Raw genomic sequence first — 22,092 nt, forward strand, 5'->3', positions numbered from 1 at the left:
TTTTATGTTGGGGGAACTTTCTGCAAAGTAAGATGCAGTTCTTTCTAAAAAGGATATGGAAAGGATTCTGAGGCTAATTAGTCTTTAATTTAATTCTGATGGTCATGTGCTTCTGTTTCTGTTTGGGAAAGCATTGCTCACTGTAAACTGACAAGGGCAGTATTCTAGATTTAAGCAAGATGTGAAAGAAGTGTTTAATGTAAAATACACGCGGATATGTGCATCTCTTTCTTCTTTGGATGATAGCCATAATTTAGAAATAAACTGAAAATAAAACCAGATGTGGCATGATCTGATTTCAGAAATTACTCATAAATTCTGAAGCTGTCTGCCATTGCTCTTACTGTGCATTGTAGTTAGAGGGGAGACATGAAAAAACTACTTTTGCTTTCTGAGGAAAGGCTAAACTTCTCTGGAAACATCCACATGTCCTCTGCTGCAGTCACATGCATAGTATTGAAAATCACAGATAAGTGCAATTAAAATGTAACTTTTTCATTTTGTTTTGTTTTTTGTTTCTCAGCTGCTAGAGAAGCAGGATTGGCAAAAGCAAATGGTCTGGCTTCTTCAACCACTGGGAGATCATCCTGTCTTCACAACAAGCATGTGGAGTCTGTCCGACCTGGCATCCTCAGTGATAGCCCCAAATCTTCCCGCAGCCCCTTTCATCGACAGAGGAGGGTTGTTTTCTATGATGGTGATGCCAGTGATGATGATGAAAGTTCCCACTTGCAAAGAAGCCAGAGGGCCAGGAGCCAGGAGGATGCTGGCATTGTCATTACAACCTCATCAGTAGAAACTGATGATGAGATCCAGGACAGCAACTCATCTAGATATATTGGCACAGAAACATCTTCCCCTGTCTTCAGCAGCTCCATGGAGTCTGCAGACAGCACCACAGAGCAAATCGACTCTCCTTTCTTCCCCATCATAGCATTTGACTACTCAAGTGTGCCTGAAGTTCGTCTCAGCAGCCTCAGTTTGAGGGAACTCCGGGAAGCACAGCTCGAATCTAAGAGATCCCCGAGGCTGGAGCACCGGGCAGTCACAAGAGTGAAAAGCATGATGAGCACTGAGTGCCGCAGTCTTCAGAGACAGAGGACGGAGGAGCATGGCTCATACAACAAGCCTGTTGCTAGGATGCTCCCTCACAGCAAGAAGTGTGAAGCACCTGATGGGGCTGGGCAGTGCCAGGGTGAAATTGTCACTCTGGTTCGCAATGAGCACGAGTCGTTTGGCCTGGATTTGGAAATCCAGGCTGTGCCCTTAAAGGTTGTTGTCACAGGACTACGGCCAGGTGGAGCAGCAGAAAGGGTACTTATTTATTTTTTGATTGCCTTGTTGTGATTTGCTTTCACTTTGCAGAGATTGTCATTATTAAGCTAGCAAACTGTGGAGAGAAAGTGCAAAGGAGACATTGCCTCTGCAGGGCAAAAATCCTCATCCCGTATTGTTCTGAAGTGCCTGTTCAATGAAATATTTGATTCAGAAGTACACTCTGGCTGACTCAGAACTGGGAAAGGCAGGTACACTGAGATGGACTCATCTGTGCTCGAAAGTTACACTACTTCGTTTTCTTTCTTCTTATGATCAGAGGCAAAGACAAGATAAGTAAGCCCTGGTGATAAAGATCCTTTTTAAGACAGGAGCCATGTTGCAACCTGGAATGTGCCTTTTAAAACCCTCCTTGTTATTAAATAAGCATATATCACCTGGTACCAGGAGGCACTGCATGCTGGCCAGGTTTGCCAAGTACTGTAGCAGTACCAGTAACCAGTTGTTCTTCTGCATCTCTTACTTGAACATATTTTGTGGATACTGGCTTCATGCTGGGTTTGCAACTGCTGGCTTAAGTATGATCGCACAGACAGAGAAAAAGTTACATTATGGTGTCCAGTGTTGATTTTGAAATTATTTTAGGGCCACTAATGCTAACAGGGGGTGCATCTAAGTAGTTCATATTGGGCTGTAAGAGTTGGGGATTTGAGTTCTGTTCCTTCCTCTTTTTCTGACATACTACACTGGTTTGAGAACATGCCTTTTTTTTTTTTTTTTTTTTTTAACTTTAAAAGCTCATTCTTCATCCAGTTTAGTAATCTAGGAGAGTCTAATTAGCCTAAGAGATTTTGACCAGGGATATAATTCCTACATGAAAAGCAAAAAATCATAGACATTGTTCCAGTCTTGAAGAAACTAGATCTAATCCAGACCAGTTCATTTTTAATTGAAGGGGGCTATGTCCTTCATCCTGATACTGATCAAAGAACCCAGCAGCTCTTTTGATCTTCCTGGCTGAGGTTGATCATCAGTTCCTCTCCTGGCAAAGACATGGCTTGCTCTTTATTTATGTGTTGGCAAACTGACAGCAGTGGTACCTTTGCTCTGCAAAATAAGGAATGTTGCTTGTAAACCATAAATTGCTTCTCTGAAATCTTTGTCACTATGGCGAAGGTGTATTTATTAACTCCTTTGTTCTGTCATTGCATTAGGGATCAATGGGCAAGATGACTGTAGGAGATGAGATTACCACTATCAACAGCATCCCAGTCAGTAAGATGACGTATGAGGAAATTTGCTTGCTTATGCAGTGTCTTCCCACATCTGTGACCCTGGAGATCCAGAAAGCAGCATCAGGTGAGAAGGCAGTAGTTTTGCTTTTATTTTATTTATTATGAGTATCAGTCTGATCTTCTGCTTTTCTCCTTTTTGCATTCATATTAAAAGCCCCTCATCACCAAACCAGGCTTCAAGGTACTCCCTAGCACTGTCATGAGGGGAGGAAACCTACATCAATGTTAAGTGTTCAGAGCTTCTGTTTACAGTATGTCCTTCCTGTTGGCATTTGCTGAGGGCTGAGTCATTTTGTGCAGACCTGAATTGAACTCAGTAGCCCTGTACTGACAGCCCATTTTTCTGCTGTGTCTTTTCAGAAAGTACATTGGCCCTCTGTAATTACACCTATCTCTTTTAAGAGCTGAGCAGTAAACAGTGTTTTTGGGAATGGACAGCTAGATGATAAAGATGGTTTTTTGTGTCATGAAACCCAAGATAACTAGAATCTTGTAAAAATGTGTATTTGCATGCATCTTATAAAAAGTTACCTAGATTGAATTGAAGCACTAGATACCTCCTTAATTGAAAATTAAGGATCTAGGGCAATGGGTGAACTGGTACATATTAAGGTGCAGTAGTGACAGGGAGCTCAGTGTGTTGCCCAGGAGTGAGTAAAGCATATATTGTAAGCAAGGAAAGATCTGGGCCAGACATCGCACAAAGCCAGTGTGCTTAATGCACATGTAACATCACCTGTGCATGTCACATTAAGCACCTGCAGGAGAGTCAGGAGGATCAGAGTGAAGGTGTTCACGCTCTGCTTGTCACTGCTACCTGCTCACCTTTGGTTGCTATGGCAGGGCTTTGTGTACCAATTGGAGGCGTTTTGATCAAACAAGCAGTGAGAAACAGTACTGCTCAGCCTGACTTACTGCACACTGACACTTTTGTAGCTGGCTGCTTGATTGTTTAAATCTTAAAGCTGAGAGTTAAACAGATTGTGACTGCTCCCCCTGGGTGGGTGGGTTCTTCCTTCCTGCATGCTACTCAAATACTCAGGGTTATGATTAATTGAAGTTGTTGTAAACATAATTACAGAAGAGGAGGAGTGCAGGAAAAAGGGAAAACATCTAGTCTGAGTACGTGGGTGTCTATTTTTATAATAAAACGTGGTGTTTTTCATATCACTTCCTACATCTGATAGAATTTTGCATTTTTTTCCTTCTTATTTCTTTTAAATCATGATGCAGCTGTCAGCAGATTTACAAATGTCATCATGTCTCCAGCAATAGACACTCAAAGTCAAGCTGATGTCAGCAGCATCCTCTCAGCTGAGGAGGAACTGAGTGCTGGGAAGCAAGAAGGAGCGGGTTTGCAAAATGCCAGTAGAGGCTGTGCAGCAGAGAGAATGACACAGTCACCTGATGCCATGACCAAAGATGTGCAGAGAGGTACCACAAAGAGCAGCTGTGCCGAGGATTGCATGCCCGTCACCGATATTGATGACTTGCTCAACCAAATGGGTGCACCTGAGAGCAGGGCTTCGCGCACCCCATCGCGAGCGGAGAGCCCCTTCCGAGATGAGTCCACCACAATGTGCTGCTGTGGGACTGATGAAGGCTGCCCTGGTTCTGAGCCACGTCTGGTGAAGGAGGAGCTGCTGGAAAGAACTATGAATTGCACAGCAAATGCACAAGGGGTCTTGGGGCTGTCTGTGTTGGACTCTATTAACACAGGAAAGCTTTTTACTGTGAATAAAAACTCTTTAAATAATTATTCCAGGAATTTTAGCAGTTTAAGTGAGGATGAGCTGCCTGCAGCAAGCTGTCCAGAGGGTCAGAGAAGTGATGTGTTTCCAAAGTCTATGTATGGGGCTGCGGAAGATTCTCACTCAGATGCAGAGTCTGTCACAGAAGCATTTGAGAGTGCTAGTGACGTGTTGCTTGGGCCATGCACTGCTGCTAATGCCTCAGCAGTCTGTACTGTATTGGAGTCAGATGAGGAGCAAATTGAGATTTGTTGCACAAGTGATGAGCTGCAAAAGCCTTCTCAGGAGCAGCATCTCACATCTGTGACAAGCGCATCCTCTCTGGCACCTCCACATCACTATGGTGGCAAGGTTTTGCAAACTGAGGACTGTGCAATGTGTGGGTCACTGGAGACAAGCATCAGCAAACTGGGCTTGGAAGACTGCAGTGGTCCCAATTCATGTCCCTCACAGTGTTCAGAAGTCTCCTCTACTTCCCTGTGTCCTCCTTCCTCAGTCTTTCTGCCAGAAAAAAACATCCTAAAGAATTCAGTTGATGTCCCTGAAGTTTACACGTTCCATAACAGTGGTGCCTTAAGTGCAGAAGAACAGGTGGGTCTGGAGATCAGTAATGGACATACAAAAAGCTGTGAATCTGTTGAAGAGAAAGGATCTCTGCATTGCAAAAAAATAAGCTTTTGCTCTGCAAGAAGTGTCAATGGCTTAGAGAACAACTTGCCTGAGAAGGAAGGATGTCATGACGAACAGAGATCCAAATCTGAAAGTGAAACAGTGGTTGATGACTGTCATCACACTGTTACCTATTGCTTAGCAAAGAAAGAAACCAACAGTTTGTCCAGCTTATCTAAAACAGACAGCAATCATGTGAATGCAGCATCAGCAAGAGCAATATCACTCAGGTCTCCCTTTCCCTCTAGATCTAAAGATCCAAAGGCTAATACAACTCATGACTTGCCAGGGAAAAATGAGAAAGTTAACCCAGGAAGGACTTCAAATGGAAAAGTCCAAAGCTCGGGCACAAATCACTGCAAAGAAACTGCAGTACCGCACAGCCCATCTTCACAGAAGAAATCTTGTCAGGAGTCTAAGGGAATAGCACAAAAAAGTATAATGGAAACCCTTTTAAATAACCAGAAGGCCAAAGGAGGTCCCAAGCTAAAAGGTTTCACTATCAAAAGCAAAGCAAAAGCAAATTCAGATTCTTCCAGTGTTAATCCTACCAAAGTCAGTGGGGCTGATCAGAAAAGGACTTCTGTTTCTCCACAGCTGTCTCCTAAACTGTTGGGGAAGAAAGCACTGTTGTCCCGTAACTCACCTACAAACCCAGATCTGAGCAAGAGTATTTCAGCATCCTCAAAGACTCTGAAATCAGAGCTGGAAAATAAACCATCTCTAATCATTTCTGAAGATACACTTCTGTCTGCCCTGAATGGCACCAGCAGCCCAACAGCATGTGGTGAGATGAAATGTGATGGCTGTGGGCAGCTAACGGACCTGCAGCAGGCATGGGGAAAGCCAAAGGAAAAGCAAGCTTCCATGCAGCCTGCATTGTATCATGGTAAGTGTGTTAAGGTGGATGATTTCAGAGCAAGAGACAGTCAGTCCACAGTCACTTCATCCTTTCAAGGGACAACAAAACTTGAATATATGAAGGAGAGAACTGAGAACTCTGTCATGAACCTGAACACAATGAAGAGCATCTACAGTGCAGATGACATTAGGCAGTTGGATATGCAGAACGTTGGAGCATCTGCTGGAGGCTCCTCTTCATTGAGGTCACCTGCAGTTCAGCTGGAGCAGCACGAAGGGCAGGAGATTCAGCGCAGTTTCATTGAGGTGAAGCTTTCTTCTTCCTCCTCCTCCTCTTCCTCATCTTCTGCCTCTTCCTCACCAGCACCATTTTTGCAGCTGCCATTGCTGGAGAAAAATGAAGAGGTGAACACAGAGATGCATCAACTGACTGAAGAGATGGGAACCACACAGTATTTCTCAAAAGTGGATATTGCCAGAGACAGAAATCTCTGTGTCTTGTCAAAACCTGTGACAAGGACATACTCAATGCCAGCCCAGTTATCAGGCCACCTGAGGGAGGACTGCCATGCTTCAGAGCTTCATCCCGTTCAGGGTCCCCAGGGCCATGCTGCAGACAAAAAATGTCCCCAGGCAGTGACGGGTCAATTACACATGGTGCATCTCAGCCTGCCAAATGGCCAGAGCGGGAAGGAGCAGGTATACGGCTCCAAAAGCTGCCAGAGGACGCATGACACATCCCCCTCCGCCAGTGAAATCACTTCCCCTGCCACCGACAAACTGAGGAGTTTCAGGAGGAATTACTACTACTACGAGCTGAACTGGCCACACGAACCTACCTCATCCTTTTCAGTCAAACAAAGGATCAAATCCTTTGAAAACCTGGCGAATTTCGACCGACCCATCGTGAAGGCCATCGATATCCACTCAGCCGCACGGTCCCCCCTTGGCAGGAGGTCGTGCAGTGGGATGGCCACTGCATCCAGCCCCGCTGACACACCACGGGCTTTACGGCGCAGCTTGAGCTCCTACGGCAGCACACCGAGCCCGGCCGACACTGTGACCAAGTCATGCATGAGCAAAGAGCCAACACATGCCATGGAGGCTGGCATGAAGGAAGGAAAGCCCCAAAGGGGTGAGGAGGGCAGCACTGGAGCGGACCAGCCCCCCTCTCCCCACATGGCCTCGCAGGTGCGGCGCAGCCGAGTTCTGGGCCGGCTGCCACTGTCCCGCTCCAGGCTGCGGGAGCTGCGGGCACTCAGCATGCCCGACCTGGACAAACTGTGTGGTGAGGGCTTCTCAGGGCCGTCCCAGCCCACCTGCTTCAAAACAGAGCTGGAAATCACTCCCCGGAGATCCCTCGTCTTGCCAAGCCAGGACAGCCCTACCAAGGCAGGGGGGATGGGTAGTGGCAGCCCTCGGGACAGCAGCTCGGGGACACCAGGGTCGGCTTCGGATGAGGACACACCCCATGGTGGCTCTCCAGATGTGGAGCACCTGGGAAATAGCTGGTCCCTCAGGTCAGTGTTTGCGGTTTCCATCAGTCATTCTTCTGCAGCATTTTGTTTAATCCCTGCAAGCCTCTCCTGAGGAAAGCACATTTTCAGCATTGGCTCTGACACCAGCTCCTTCACTCTTTCTTGCTCTGTTGCGTTTCAGAGCTGCTGCACTGCTGTTTGGTTGCAGCTGCACTTCAGTATGTGTTGGAATGCTTTATCCTGGCAGGGTTGACCTCATGTCATGTGTCCCTACTGTAGCTGTTCTTTTGGTTGTTTTTTGGCATGTTATGATGCAGCAATCACTGCCCTACTGCCCACCCCAGAGGGATCACAAACAAGCTCGTTGTGCTCCCTCGAAAGTATGCAGTGCTCAGAAGTAGCTGTCTGCCTGTTTTTGTTAATGTTTGTTGTTAAAATCCTTGGGAAAACAGGTGGGGAGTCAAATGGGGACTGATTTCCAGAGTTACTGTAAATTGTCTTTCTTTATCCCTTCTAATTCTCCCAGCCATACCCAAGATTTCTGCTTGCTGTTGAGTTGTCCTTCTCTTGTTTACCCTAATGTGAATTTTACTGTGTACTTGAAACATACCTACACAGTCTAGAAATACACTTTTATTTTCCTGTTCATTTTAGCTTCGATCAGTTGCTCATCTCAAACCTGGACCAGCAAAAATTGCAGTCTGTTTTGTCAACTCTGGTACCAAAATGTGACATTGCTTCTATGCTCCAAGAGGTCAAAGCACAAGTAAAGGTAATAACCAGAAGATAAAACTGAACTATTGGCAGTATTTTTAGGAGTTTTCTTACTGGCAGGTAAAAAATCTCTTTCAGAGTTCCTCCAGTCATCCTGCAGTAGGTTATGGTTGACGATAGTTTTACTGCTGCTGGTGTTTGAATGCTTACTATAAACCCTTAATATATTTTGGTGGGTTTTGGATAAAAAAAGGGTTTTTTGTCCAGTATGAAAGTAGTTAAGAACCACAATAAGATGATTTTAAGCGAGGAAGCGAGGTTTGCCAATAATTGCCCATCAGAACTTAACTGTCCACCAGCCATCATGATCAGATCCACTTTACCCACCACAGAGGGGAAACTCTGGAAGCAGACGCTTAAGCCAAGATCACAGAAACTGGTGGTTCAGAATGCTAGAAAGCATCTGATGGAGGACTTATAAGAGACCACTGTGCACGTTTTGCTCTTTTCCATGGAAACATATTGCACCAAGGTAACCTTCTTCATTATTTAGATGTATGAAGCAGGCCTCCAAAGTGAAATGATTGCCAGGATGTCCTTTTCCCTCTTTGCAGTGTGTGTGTTTTTGGGATATGTCCACATCCTTTTTGAATCAGAGCTGAAATTGATAAAATAATGACAGCACTAGAGGGAAAACTGCCATCTGGTCTGCATAACTGCTGGCTGAGCTGCATTTAGAGTGTTTCTTGGTCTTAACTCACAGAGTATAGAATGGACTGAGGGGAGCAGGACCTCCCCAAAATACCCAGCTTTAGCTCATTCTGAGGACAGCGTAACTAAAGCTTGCAAATCCCAAAAGTTTTTTGAGCCAAGACAGTTTGATAGGTTTACCGAAGAATTTAGGATTGGATTGTACTTCTGAATGAAAGTAATTAAGTGTTCTTTAAAGTATTTTATATGGAGTATTGGAGATGTTATTTATTTATGCCACTTTTCAAAATCTGAGAAGTCAAATATTTATAAAACTAAACGCTTTTTGGAATTCACTCCTTGTCTGCATAGTTTCTTGTCCATACTTAAGCCCATTATGGCACATGTGATGGAAAATTTTATGCTAGTCAAATGGTGGGTTAAACTGTACAATAGGACAATTCTTCGTACTTGTGCAATTGCTGAAAAATGAGGTAGACTGCCTGATTCAGACAGAGCTTCTCCAGGAAGAGTTTATCATTATCTTTTGCTCTAAATAGTTCTGAATTTACTCCCAGTGTTTAGTAAATGTTAATAATACATATTTTAAAAAATTGCAGGTATTTTATTGATTAAATCTTTATGACTAATCTTTTAATCTAAGTGGAGTGCCTAAAGATTGAGTTCTTTTATGACACTGCTTATTTCTTCTGTAATTCTAGGCAAGTTCCTTAGAAATTCTGTATCAGTAACTTGCCTATGGACTGCAGGGAGTTAATTTGTGTTGGCTTACCTCACAGATGTCTGATCATACTGATTATTGCCAAAGCCCAGCACATCACTCTAGGTTTTGTGCTTCCACTGCGTGGCCAAGTAAAGAAATAGGCTGATGTGTGTGCCTAATATTACACAGGCTTGTGAGGACTCATTTAAGGGCTGGGAAATGAGGAAAGGCACATGTTTGGTAACAGGAAACCAGGGTTCAGATAGTCTTGCTGATCACCCAGGGGCATGTGGTCATCACACAACCCTGTAACACTTCTGTAAGTGTAAGCAGATTAAGTTACAGTATAGAATTGGAATAGAATATAATGGTTTTAGTTGGAAGGGACCTACAAAGGCTGAGTCCAACTGTCAGACCACTACTTAAAACGTATAATTTAAGGGCAGTATCCGACTACTGTTTAAACACAGGCAAGCACAGAACATCAACCACCTCTCTAGGAAGCCTGTTCCAGTATTTGACCACCCTCGTGATAAAGCAGTTTTCCCTAATGTCTAGTTTGAACCTGCAGCTTTGTTACCCTCCTCGGGGTGCTCTCAAGCATCTTGACATCCTTTTTAAATCGTGGAACCCAGAACTGCACACAGTATTCCAGGCAAAGGCACACCAGTGTGGAGTAGGGAAAGGGTAGGAAAGAACGTGACCGCTTAAACAAAAATGCTTTAGTACTTAATAGTCAAAGATACAATTGTTTGTTACTCTCAGGGCACTTTGCTGAAGGAGGCTAAGCTAGATATTTAACTCACTGTTATATCCAGGCCAATGTAAAGCTGTTCTTGTTTGAGTGTGGGTGAGAAAGGTCTTGACAGCTACAAAACATTGTGGATTAACATGTTCATCCCTGCCCTCATGGATCAGTGGTGTGAAGCAGGGTGACATCAGTTTCTCATGTACTTTGCGGGGATGCTTCTAATGCAGAAAATCTTCCTTGACCATTATTTGGCAGAACACACACAGATAGGCCAAGAATTTGTGTTGTTTCACCAAGCAGCAGAAATAGTCTGTGATGCCCTGTGCCGTCTGCGCTGAAATTAAAAGCAAGCACTGAGTTTAAATGTTGGATTTAGTGAGTTGAATATGTCATTTAATGCTAAATAGATTAAGAAATTTGTTCCTAACGATGTGCCATTAATTTTAGTGTTGGCAGCTTCTGGAAATGTTTAACGTTGGATAGGTTCCCAGGAAAAAGATGAGAATCCTGCTTTCTAATCCCTGCTTCTAGTGCTCAGCCCCACAGGCAGTTACTATCTTCTTCTCCATCAGATCCCTGCTCATGGTCTCCCTTCTATTTGAAAACAGAACATCTGTAATAGTGTCTTTTTTGGTCCTAGTAAACATTCAGAAAGTGGCACCAGACTTGCTGGACAGAACTGCTTCTCTCTCATTGCAGAATCTGCATTTTGGCAGCAGCTCATTGTTTCAAATAAATCAGCTTCACAACTTCATGCTGATCTGGAGGCGTGTTCAGCCCTGGTGCAGATGTGTGCCAGTCCCTTTCCTGTGCTGTATGCACCTTTTCAATACAGCACAGCTTGGTTCTGTTTGGGTCACTAATGAACTCATTAATTCCATCTCACAAGGGAAATAGCTGTCCCACTGAACCTTCCCAAGCTGCAATTTGTAATCATTGCCCCTCACAAGATTGCCCTGCACTGAGATTGAAGCAGCTGCCATAACTACCTTTCAAGAGGAAGGAGAAGGAAGATAACAGAAGTATTAGTAATTACATAGAAAGTATAGTGTTTGGTCATGAAAGATGTATGGGAACTATCCAGTTGTACTGCAAAACATCCAGCAAAGCAAAGTTGATTGTGTAAGCTAGGCTGCCCAAAGTGTAATACTCTTAGGCTATCATAATTTTGACTTTGCATTCTAGCCTTTGATTGACTGAAGAAATCTCTGCCGTCACCTCAGTTTTCGTACAGAGCTGCTACTCATCTGTAGCAGGAATATAAATATATTTAATGTCTCAGTTTGAATTTGAGTTGCTTTTTTTTTTCACTTGCCATAATCTGAGAGTACTGGAAATTTGCGATTTGTGCAGGAACTTGGTCTTGAACTTTGCTTTCATTTTTCTGCTTGTTCCTTTACTACTCTGCCCCATTTTTCTGCCAGAGCAAAGAAGATGCATACTTTGTAGTCCTGAGCAAAGAAGAAGGAGCTGGCCTGGGATTTAGTGTTGCTGGAGGAATAGATCTGGAACAGAAATCAGTCACAGTAAGTGATGACTGCGAGTCATCTTTTTGCACAGCTCACTTTAAAGCATGCTGGTGATTGGATCAAGTGTTCATTTATCAAGACTTGCTGCAAGTCATTTGTGGTCTTAAAACAGTGCCTCTCAGAGGCAGCTGCATGCTGTCTGCTACTGAAATCAAAGGGAGTGTCTGGGTAGCATAATTTTTATTACTGGAGATGGATGCCAGTTTTGTTTTCAGTCTTTAAAACTGTAACTGCTCTGTTACTAAGTAGTCTAAATCCTATGCATATAAGTAAAATTTTGCATGCATACAGTCTTTTGGAAGAAATCTTTATTTCCAGCCTCTGAAAGGAAATCTTGTGCAGCAAAATTGTTGAAGTTCTTTGCAAATCCTGAGAGTGACTGTTTCAGACCTCTGCAAACATTCTGAATTTCACTTCACTGATTTGTTCTAGTGTTAGTAAAAACTGTTGGATGTCAGTAAGTGAGAGTTTGTTTCTTTCATTTTTTAATTTAAGAAAGCGTCTTATACAGCATTATGAACCAAGAATGTTGTGTGACATTAAGCAATTTTTAAGCAAAAGGTGATAAAAAGTTGTAATACTGTTCAAAAAGAGTATGGTGAGACAGAAAAATCCCAAATGACAATGTCCCGTGTGACTATTTATTTGCACAGGATATGCTTTTAAATTCTGCCCTGTAAGAAACAGATCCGCTAAGTGCTGAGATTAGAAAAAGGGAATGTTCTCATCTTTGGAGTGCACAGGAACTCATGTAGGAGTGTCCTCGTATTTGCTCTATGACCAGTATAAATAAATGTATTTTACATGAAACAGTCTCTGATTAGAACGTGGTCACAGTTGAGGGGCAAGGCTCTACTTCTCTCGCTACTAAGACTGTGTTCCCTGTCTCTGGCCCAAACTTTCTCTTCTGCGATGACAGATTTGGCCATGGGTAGGGGAGGCCTCAGGAGCATTCCACCCCACTACCTAAGGTTACTACCTAAAAATACTACCACTACTTTTAGAACACAAACTAAAAATATAGTCTGATGCTCTCTCAGGCTGACTCTTTTACCTGACAAGTGTTACAAAGAGATCGTCAGTTCATGCTCTCCCCGTATCCTCTTTGTTTAATGTGCATAAAGTGTGCTTCTCTCTGGTGATCTCTCCAAGGACCTTGTATTGTCCTTAATTATCTGGAAGCCCAGCTGGGTTTAGAATTGGTGTTGATGCTGAGCTGCTCAGATAGGTTGTTCTGCCCACACTTGGGTGCAGAAATTGAAAATCCTAATGAACTTCGAAGTACCTGAGGAGTCTGGACATGTGTGGGAAGGCAGCAGATGTTTCAGGCACAACCTCCATATTCCACTTACTGCCTGCATTTGAATATCTACATATGTCATTGAAGCAGTGATTCCAGCTCTGCGTGCTTGCTTGGGTTGGCTGGAAAACTATCTTCCTAAACCTGGTTGCAGCAGTTGTCTCCCTCAGCAGGGCCCTGCAACATGAGGGAGTAGGAGTCAGAAGGCTTCTTGACTCTTGCTGTTGTTTTGGATACAGTAGAAAAACTCCTTCAGAACATGCCATGCAGAATGGTGTCCACAATTGTGCTGCCTTGAGCCTTTGTCCAGTGGGCCTAGAACTGTATGCATGGGAAACAGTGCTCTTGCTGACAAATTACAATGCCTGGTAGGCAAGTCTTTAAATGACAAGTTGTGACTGTTGTAGTCAGTCCCTTTCTGTAAATGGCACCCATATGAATCTCAGCTGCTCACTGGAGTTTATTCAGAGTGGATTAAAAAAGAATAGAGTATTTTATGTCCTCTAGAAAAGATGTGTTTTGAGCTATTAAATCGTCCTTTTGCATCCACTCACGTGGTACTTATCAGATGAATTGAGACAAGCACTTAAATATGAGATAGCAGCAGTAAGTCAGAGCCTTTTTGTGCACAGATGCTGAGCATCACTTTAAAGGCTATTTGAAAACTGCTCTGGATTCCAGTGACTGGGAAACTGGGGAGTGAGTGTAAACACAGAGCAGTGCTATTCTTGGCGAGTTTGCTGTAACATATGTGTCTGGATAACCTGTGGATCATTCAGAATTATTGTTTCTTTGAAATTATTTGAAGTGTTTTATTTGAAGTTACTTTTCACTGAAGACATTTGAGAAAGTCAATGAAAGCACCTAAGTGCTTTGCGACACTACATTCCCTAGCTGGTTTTGGTTATCTTTGGCACAGAACTGACTGTGCATTCTCCCCCAATCCCAAACTGCAGTTCTTATCCAGTCACAGAGGCTTTGTATTTGAAGCTGTTGATAAGCGCAAATGTTGTATGCCCAGTACCCAGGAAGTGGGCAACAGCTGTGAACTTTGATAGTAGGGTGTTCTACATTCACTGCGTGTGCTTATGAGTGTCCCTAAGTTACAATTTTTCTCATAGGTCCACAGAGTGTTTTCTAAGGGAGTAGCATCTCAAGAAGGGACTATCCAGCGTGGAGATCTTGTTCTGTCAATCAATGGCAAGTCTCTTGCAAACTCGGTCCATGGCGATGTCCTGAATGCACTCCATCAGGCGAGACTGCACAAGTACGCGGTCATTGTCATCCAGAAGGAAAAATGCAAAGCAAACAATTCCTCCAGACTTGAGATATCAGCTACTGGCAGAAAATGTGTGGGGTCTGGAAGGGATGTTTCCATGGAAATAGGAACAGGTATGATCTTTGTCCAAGAACACTTGGAAGCATTCCTTTGCAGAGCAGACTGAAGGGGAAAATATCCATGTGTTCTAGATTAAATGAGTCCGTGCCTTATGTAATTGAAGTGAACAAATGAAATTACTATTAAGAGTCCAAATGCAGATTTTTTTGGTTGATGTTGTTTTATTTTTGTTTGAAATAATCATAACTAGACAGAAACTTAGAAGGATATCTAGGACCTAATCTAATTTCAGTTACAGTTAGTGATTCTATATATTCTTCTGATCCACAGTAAACTCCTTTGAAGTGGTAACACTAGTCAGCACAAAAAAACAAACAATGAAAAAAAACACATAAAACCTAACAAATGAAAATGCAACTCTGTAGTTTACTATCCATGGAGACCAACTTTGCTCTTGGAAATTGCAGATTTCATACTGTTTCTCTAAAAAGAGAAAAAATGACTTGGTGTTACAGTAAATAGGTGAAAGGAGCTAAATCAATTTCAGAGAAGCCGTCCCATAGGAAACTAGGAGTAAATGTTTTAAGCATCTGTCAGTGACAGTTGTAATCCCTGCTTGGGAACAAGGCAACAGTTCAACGCACTTGAGAGATCCATTCAAAATACTCCAGATTTTTTTCAGAATTGAAGCACAAAACCTTTGTACTCATCTGAGTATATACCACTGCCTCAGGAGCACAGGGCTGACCTGCTCCCATCCCACAACAGTACAGTAGATGGAGTGGACAGTGATTACTGCTGACAGCCCCAGTGATGCAGCTTCCCCTGCCCCCCTGCACAATACCAGGCATGCAGCTCATAGTACCCAAAGGTAGAAAAGGAGCTGCTTCTCTCCCATTTTGAACCCAATGAACACAGTCTTTGAAGGTATTTTTTTGTTGTTGGCTTCTAGGTTGACTTTTTTTTCTGTAGCAGTTCTTATTGCTTTACAATTTCACTGAATTTTATAGTGCAGCTTTATAACACAGATTAAAGAAATAGGGAACACTCTGTAAATAAATCAACCTTTCAGTAACTGCTCACATGGATGCACTATATGTCATTATTTTAGAATCCCTTTTATGTCCTGCTTATTGGCAAATGCAGAATTTTGTATGCCGGCACTAGGTGGCAACGTTCTCCCACAAACAGTGTTTCTGTGCTCTTCAGTGAAGAGCATCTCTTCATCCTATGAGGCAAGGCTTATCTTCAGATGTTTGAGGTAGCATTTGAAGATGTTTGAGTTAACTGTAGCAGTCATTCATGGTGCTGAAGGCTGCAGAATTTTTATCTTCACACAGGGCAAAGAGGGTTCTGTTTTCCGGACCTGTAGACTTATTTCCTTCTGAGGAAAACCTTAATTTATGTCAACTACAGTACTGCTGCATTTTAAAAGCATCTAAGGCTTAGGAAGCAGCGTACACCTATTGATAGTTACAATTATTTCCATAGATGTGAGGCCAGAAACAAGTATTCACACTAGTGAGTGGTTAGGAACTCTCTCTTAAGAGGATGGAGCATATTTTTTTAAATGTAATATCCTATTTATTGCTGTTATGTAAAAAGCTGCAACTCCTTGGATGATGAACAGGAAGCAAAAGAAAATGTTCTCCACGATATTTGCAGTATTTTTTCAATTGCTTTGTTGACATTTAAAATCTTTGTTAAGTTCGACTTTAATTTTACCCACATAAATGCCTTGATGGATTTTCTTTGCCCATGCAAAATGACAATGTCTGTGAGCACAATGCATTTTGTACTGTCAGCCCTTCACAGCAGCAGTGATACAATACACTTCTGAGAAGCAAGGTAACAGCATGTTCTAGTTCCACTACAGAGTGGACTGAGTTACTTCATCACTGCAGCAAAAACAAACCCAACCAAACCCAACCTTTAATTTACTCTAAAATGCATTACAAGATGCTGTGTGTATTCTGTCACAGATCCAAACCTGGACATGAACGATGTCATCTGTGTTGAATTATTGAAAACCTCTGCCGGCTTGGGCTTCAGTCTTGATGGTGGAAAAGCTTCTATTGCTGGAGACAGGCCCTTGCTTGTAAAAAGAATATTTAAAGGTATTGCAAACATGCAAATGCAGTGAACATTAACCTAGTTTTCATTTTTTCTGATTTATTTATTTTTTAAGAAGTATGTTTTTTTGTGTCCTCTGACACTGCTTGCTAACCAAAACGGTAACTAGAAAAAAAAGTACTCATGAGAATGTAGAGATTGCATCTGCTAGCAAGTGCTTGTTCAGCAATCTGATCTGCTTCCTATGTCACAGGTTCTTCCTATACTTGTCTGCTATTGTAGGCATTAATTATAGCAGCATTATCATACATAATCATTTGAGAAGTTTGAACATAACGAAGCTGAGATTCTTCAGCATTTATACAGGGTTACTTTCCAGTGATACATTCCTACATCAAGGAAAAAAAAAAGAAAATGTTTTTTCCTGAATTGCTTACCAATTTCCACACATAAGTTTGATTTTGATTCTTTCAAAAATAATTCTGAGAGGGAAGGACATGTTTAACTGTAGAGGTCATTAATATATACCTATAGATACAGTTCTCCTCTCTGCTTGATTGTGGTCGATGTTGCAAGTTGAACTGTCATTATAGAAAACCTACTGGTAGATTGCTAGAGCTGAGATGAACTTGAGTGACTTGGATTGAAATTACCACTGCTAGAAGAATGGCTTAGTTGCTGTTTGTCACAGTGGAAAGCAATTTTTTTCTTTACGTTAACTTTATTCCTGTTTTGCTTGTAGGTGGTGCTGCAGAGCAAGCTGGAAACATAGAATCTGGAGATGAAATTCTTGCTGTTAGTGGAAAATCACTACTTGGTCTCATGCATTACGACGCCTGGAACATTATTAAGTCTGTGCCAGAAGGCCCTGTTCAGTTACTCATCAGGAAACACAGAACTTCAGTATGATGGAAGCACTACACTTGCTATTTTTAAAACTGGCTAGAAGCTGTCTTTGTTTCTAATGCCACAGAAGTGTCTTAATGCTTTACAAAGAGGTGCTAAGAGCCTTGGAGAACCACTGAGCAAGAGTGTGATGAACTCTAAAATCTTGCCTGGTTACCAAGGATGAAGGAAACCAAACACTAGAGACATTTTTTGTATGATGTGGCAGTTTTAGTGAAACTTCAAGATCTTTACTGAGTTTGGTTTAAAGTATTTTGACTGAGATAAATAATGTTGTGCCTGTCCCTCATATTTTTAGTATCTGCAGAGCATTGGGAGTACAACTTGTCATTTGCCATCCTGTTGACAAGGATGAGTACTTAGACTGTACTGTATCACTTAGCTATAATCTGACTTCAGGACACTTCCTTAGGGTCTGGTCCTTATTATAATAAGAGAATGTCTGGAACAATCTCACTCTATTCTTCTAAGTGCAGTTTTGCTTAAAGCGCATGACAAAAGAGACGTATAATTTTTGCACAACTTTTATGCCTAAAGTGAGCATTTTATTGCAAAGGTGAAAAATCCTCGAAAGACTGACGAATTAACTCAGTGTCTACCACATCTGCATCTGCCTTTAAGGGCAGCTTTTTATATGAATTCACTTGGCAATAATGCAGCAGAAATCTTTGAGCAAGAAAATCAAGTCCAAATATTAGCTGACCATCCACCCAGGTGTAGACTGAGTTGTTAGTTTTTGGGAGTGATAAAAATTGGGGATTGAATTTTCAAATTTAGGCTTCTAACATTAGACACCTTTAAATACACGTATATTTTTAAAAGAAGGGCAATTTCAAGTGCTGAGCACTTGCAGATCCCACAGACTTCAGCGATCGCTAAGTACGTCTGAAAGCCAGGCTGCTTTTATTTGGCTGCAAGAGGCTGAAGGTTGCCCAGCTTGAAATACTCAAGCTGGAAAATGGTGGTCTAAGGATGTGGATTTTAACAGATTAAATCTGAACTGGCCATATTTATGGTGGCTACTAATTGATTTTTATTTTTTCCTTTCCTGTCTAGTATTTATTTTTTCTTGTGTGGGAGTGGGTGAGCATGAGTGTGCGAAGTGTAAGTGCTTCTGGCTGCATCAGGAACGGGCTGATGCTGAGGGCTTTGGATGGGGAGACTGAAAACTATTTGCATGGGTAGGAGAAGCCATGTTGTAGATAGAGAAAATTGTAAGGGCTGCAGTGCTACAGGTGCTCCAGTTGGGATTTTCTCACCTCTGCTCCTAGTAGAGGTATTGGTAATGGACCATGCTACTGAGTTATTTATAGTCTGTTCTACAGGGAGGAGAATGTATGAGTGCGAGAGATTAGACTGTGCTATTTCTCTTCCTATGTCTGGGATGGCTAAACAACATGAAAGAGATAAATGAGGAAATGGGCTAGCGTCCTTATCAGCTGAGAACAAGTTGTTCCAGAGTGCTCAGGTTGTTTGTTGCATTGGTCTGGAGCCCCACTCGTGGCCAACAAGCCCAGAGTGAGGAGCTCTCAGCCTGGAGCCGATCCAAATCTGAAGTGCTGCCTGCTGTTGTAGTAAGGCAAGACACTGTGTAGCTGTTATCAGTAGGCCTGGGCTCCTCACTTGGCTGTACCTCAAGATCGTGCCATCGTTTACTTTGTTTATGTCTGTATTCACAGTGCTTGGATCAGTTGCTTCCAAGATGGTGGACCCTTGTTTTGGTTCACTTAAGTGATAGCTGCGTTAGTCAGCAACTTGTGGTATGTAGAGTAAAATTCAGTTGTGTGGGGCAGCCAGAGACCAAGTGAGCAGAGAAGCTGTGCAATGCTTGCCTATAAACAAACATTTAAATCTCTTTTGATGACATGTGTTAGCACAAGAATCTGGGAAGAGCTGCAACTTTTGGTTACGTGAAAGGCAATACTGTCCATAGTCCTACAGCTGCTTTGCCAGCAGGATTTCTGTGGAATGCATTCAGGGTCAGTGAGGTGGATTTGGGTCTCCTGTGACCCCAAAGAGCCCCTCTGCTGGGACCACCTTGTGGGGGAGGTTCTGGGAGCATGCAGCACATGGGGTCAGCCCCACACTGGGGCAGCAGGCCTGGGACAGGATAAAAAATGGTTAGCTTTGTTTCTTCCCTGGAAAATCAGGGAGGAGAAATTTGGTGATGCTAAATGGGTAGGCCTTGTTCAGGATTGACCAAAATCTGATTGTAAAAGCGTGTACAGTAGATACGTAAAATGCATGTGGAATTTAATGCAGCGTAGTAAATATGTACCTGTATATGTATAACACGTTCAAGTGCAGTACTGACTTTTTGCTACTTTAATGTGCTAAATCACAAATAAGTTTTAGGAAATGATGGGGATATTTTTTAGTTTAAAATTTTTGAGGTCACAGTGCCAGGAGGACATGTGGCACTCTCCAAATCCACTGTGAGCTCAAAGATGAAGTCTTCATTTTGTAAATCAAACTTAATTTGAGATGTCTTAAAACGATACGTGGTGAATATTTTCAGACACTTACTTGCAGATACTGTTCTTTGTGAGTGAATTAGAAGGCTTTTGATTTTCAGTAGTTGAATACTGTTTAGTATTTTATTTTACATGCATGTAGATGTGTGTTGGACGAGTAACAGCAAGGAGAGGTGGGGAGTTCTGTGTGTAATTCAGTAGTGGGGATAATTTAAAGATAGGTTTAACATTTTAAGTCTGATACTTAATATGGGTAGAATTATTTACTTCTCTAGTAACTTCGTAGCAAGAAAAAGAATAGTATTTAACCCTTGTTGTTTCTGTTCCTGAAAAAACTTTTTTTTTTCTTTTTGTGAAGGAACAGGAAATACTTTTACCAATGCTCCTGGTGTTTATATGGTTACAGTAGCATTTCCTAATGTTTCTGTTGGGGTGACGCTCTCCATAAGAGCCCCAGGATATGCAGAATGTTGGCCTGTTTTATTACAGAAAGGGTGGGTGAAGCAAATAGTGTGCATCTGGCAAGGTAGCTTACATTTCTGAGAGCCTGGTTACAGCAGAATGACACAGGAAGTTGCATTACTTCATCAATATTAAGTAAGTTCACAGGCATTTTGACCTTGCTGTTTGCATGCCAGACCCAGGGTGATTCTTTGCTGCACTGGAGGGTTCTCCAAGCTCTAGGAGAGCAGTGTCTCTCCAAAGACTCAGCTGCATCTTCATAGACCAAAAATCAGGATGAAATTATGCAGTTGGTCCACAGCTTTTCACCAGGGACCTGACGGCGTGCCAGATAAGGTGAATTTGCTTCTAGATAGAGGTCTAGCTGGAAGTTTTGCTGCTTCCTCGGCTTGGAGCACATGTTGAATGTGAGAACAGACTCTGGTGTGGTACAGCAGTGGCATCTTCTGCAGGCTTTTGTACCTGGGGGCTCTTCCCGGCTTCTTTGGGGATTGCATCTGTGTTTAAAAACAAAAACCAAAACAACAACAAAAAACACAAAACAAAGTAAAAAAATAGAAACAAACAAACTGTGAGGTTAGGCCTAAATTAGGGAGGGAACAATATCTAATTGTTTTCTTGTTTGAACAAGTAATTGTGAGCATTAAATGTTAAGAAACTGTTGAGTGATTCAGGTTTTCTGTTGACCCTCTCTTAAAATTAACCCTTGTAAATGTTCTGCAGTGGTTCTTGTGGAAATCTGAAGGAACCATTCCCAGGTGGGAATGTTCACCTGCTTCTACATTTAGGGTATGTAAACGTACATGTGGAAATATCAATGAGGGGTAGGCTAGACATGTGAGAAATAGGGATCCCACTCTAGGTTAGGTGTTGTGTTTTAGGCTGACACGCTTCTTGTATGATACTGTATATTTACACCTTTATTTATATGAATAAAACTTCTAATGAAAACTGTTTTAAATGCCTTGTATATTATAAACAGCGAGTGCAATAACATGAAATAGATTGTACATTTTCCAATTTGCTGTCTCTGTTATGTAAATCTTTGTCGCCATAAACTGTTTTGTTTGGGTTTTTTAGTGACTTTGAAAATAAATGGTATCCTTAGTACTCCTTTAGGTACTTATTTCTGTCACACCAAGGACTGGCTGGTGCATAGCTGGAGCTGGCTCTGCAGAGGGGAGGCTGCACTGGGGACAGAGACCATGCAGTAATACTGACAAGATGTGTATCTAAGGCAAAAGTGAAATACCGCCCTCACAAGAAAAGTCATTCAGAGTAAGCAGGATAAAAGCATTTAAGATATGTTAGAAGGTGCCTGGGACCTGCTTTGGTGTCTCAGAAAATGTACTTCATCTATTTATTTATTTATTTCCCCTGACACTTGGCAAGGAGAATGAAAATGGTGAAGTAGAAGTGAAGAGTTTTCATTACGGGCAGCAATTTCTTGGCCTCCTGACCAGCAACTGAGCTTTAAGGAAACAGGCTGTATGTACAGGAAGTGTATATATACAGCCAGTCCTAGCTCATTATTTGTTGTTGTCTTCAACTTTCCCAGAGGGTACGCTCCCCTGCAAAACCCCACTTCAGTGGAGGTGTGGGCTGGCCTGGATGTAACGTTGGTGGGGATGGAATGGGGCTGCAGTGGAGCTCACAGTAGGAGGCAGAGTCCAAGAGCTCCCAACAGGGAAGGCTGCTGGCATCTACCTTTCTACAGGCAAAGTTCCTGCGCTGTGGCTGGAAGTCAGCCTGCCACCCAGAAGGTTGAGTTGGCCCACAAAGCTCAGTGCAGATGTCCTCC

General features: G+C 42.4%; 1 protein-coding gene across 1 annotated transcript in view; it reads left to right on the plus strand.

Moving 5' to 3' along the window:
- The window catches only part of PDZD2 (PDZ domain containing 2), a 187,238-nt gene extending 168,575 nt beyond the window's left edge, over positions 1-18,663 (plus strand). The window contains exons 18-25 of the mRNA XM_065740008.1: positions 524-1,314; positions 2,490-2,634; positions 3,804-7,371; positions 7,984-8,101; positions 11,633-11,734; positions 14,159-14,429; positions 16,359-16,493; positions 17,192-18,663. Of these exons, the coding sequence (XP_065596080.1) occupies positions 524-1,314; positions 2,490-2,634; positions 3,804-7,371; positions 7,984-8,101; positions 11,633-11,734; positions 14,159-14,429; positions 16,359-16,493; positions 17,192-17,358 (5,297 nt within the window). The 3' untranslated portion in view covers positions 17,359-18,663. The remainder of the gene's footprint in view (positions 1-523; positions 1,315-2,489; positions 2,635-3,803; positions 7,372-7,983; positions 8,102-11,632; positions 11,735-14,158; positions 14,430-16,358; positions 16,494-17,191) is intronic.
- The last annotated feature ends 3,429 nt before the right edge of the window (positions 18,664-22,092 follow it).

The sequence above is a fragment of the Cyrtonyx montezumae genome, unplaced genomic scaffold (assembly GCF_038088225.1).
Source record: "Cyrtonyx montezumae isolate F1298 unplaced genomic scaffold, pur_monq_1.0 scaffold_25, whole genome shotgun sequence".
Taxonomy (NCBI): Eukaryota; Metazoa; Chordata; class Aves; order Galliformes; family Odontophoridae; genus Cyrtonyx; species Cyrtonyx montezumae.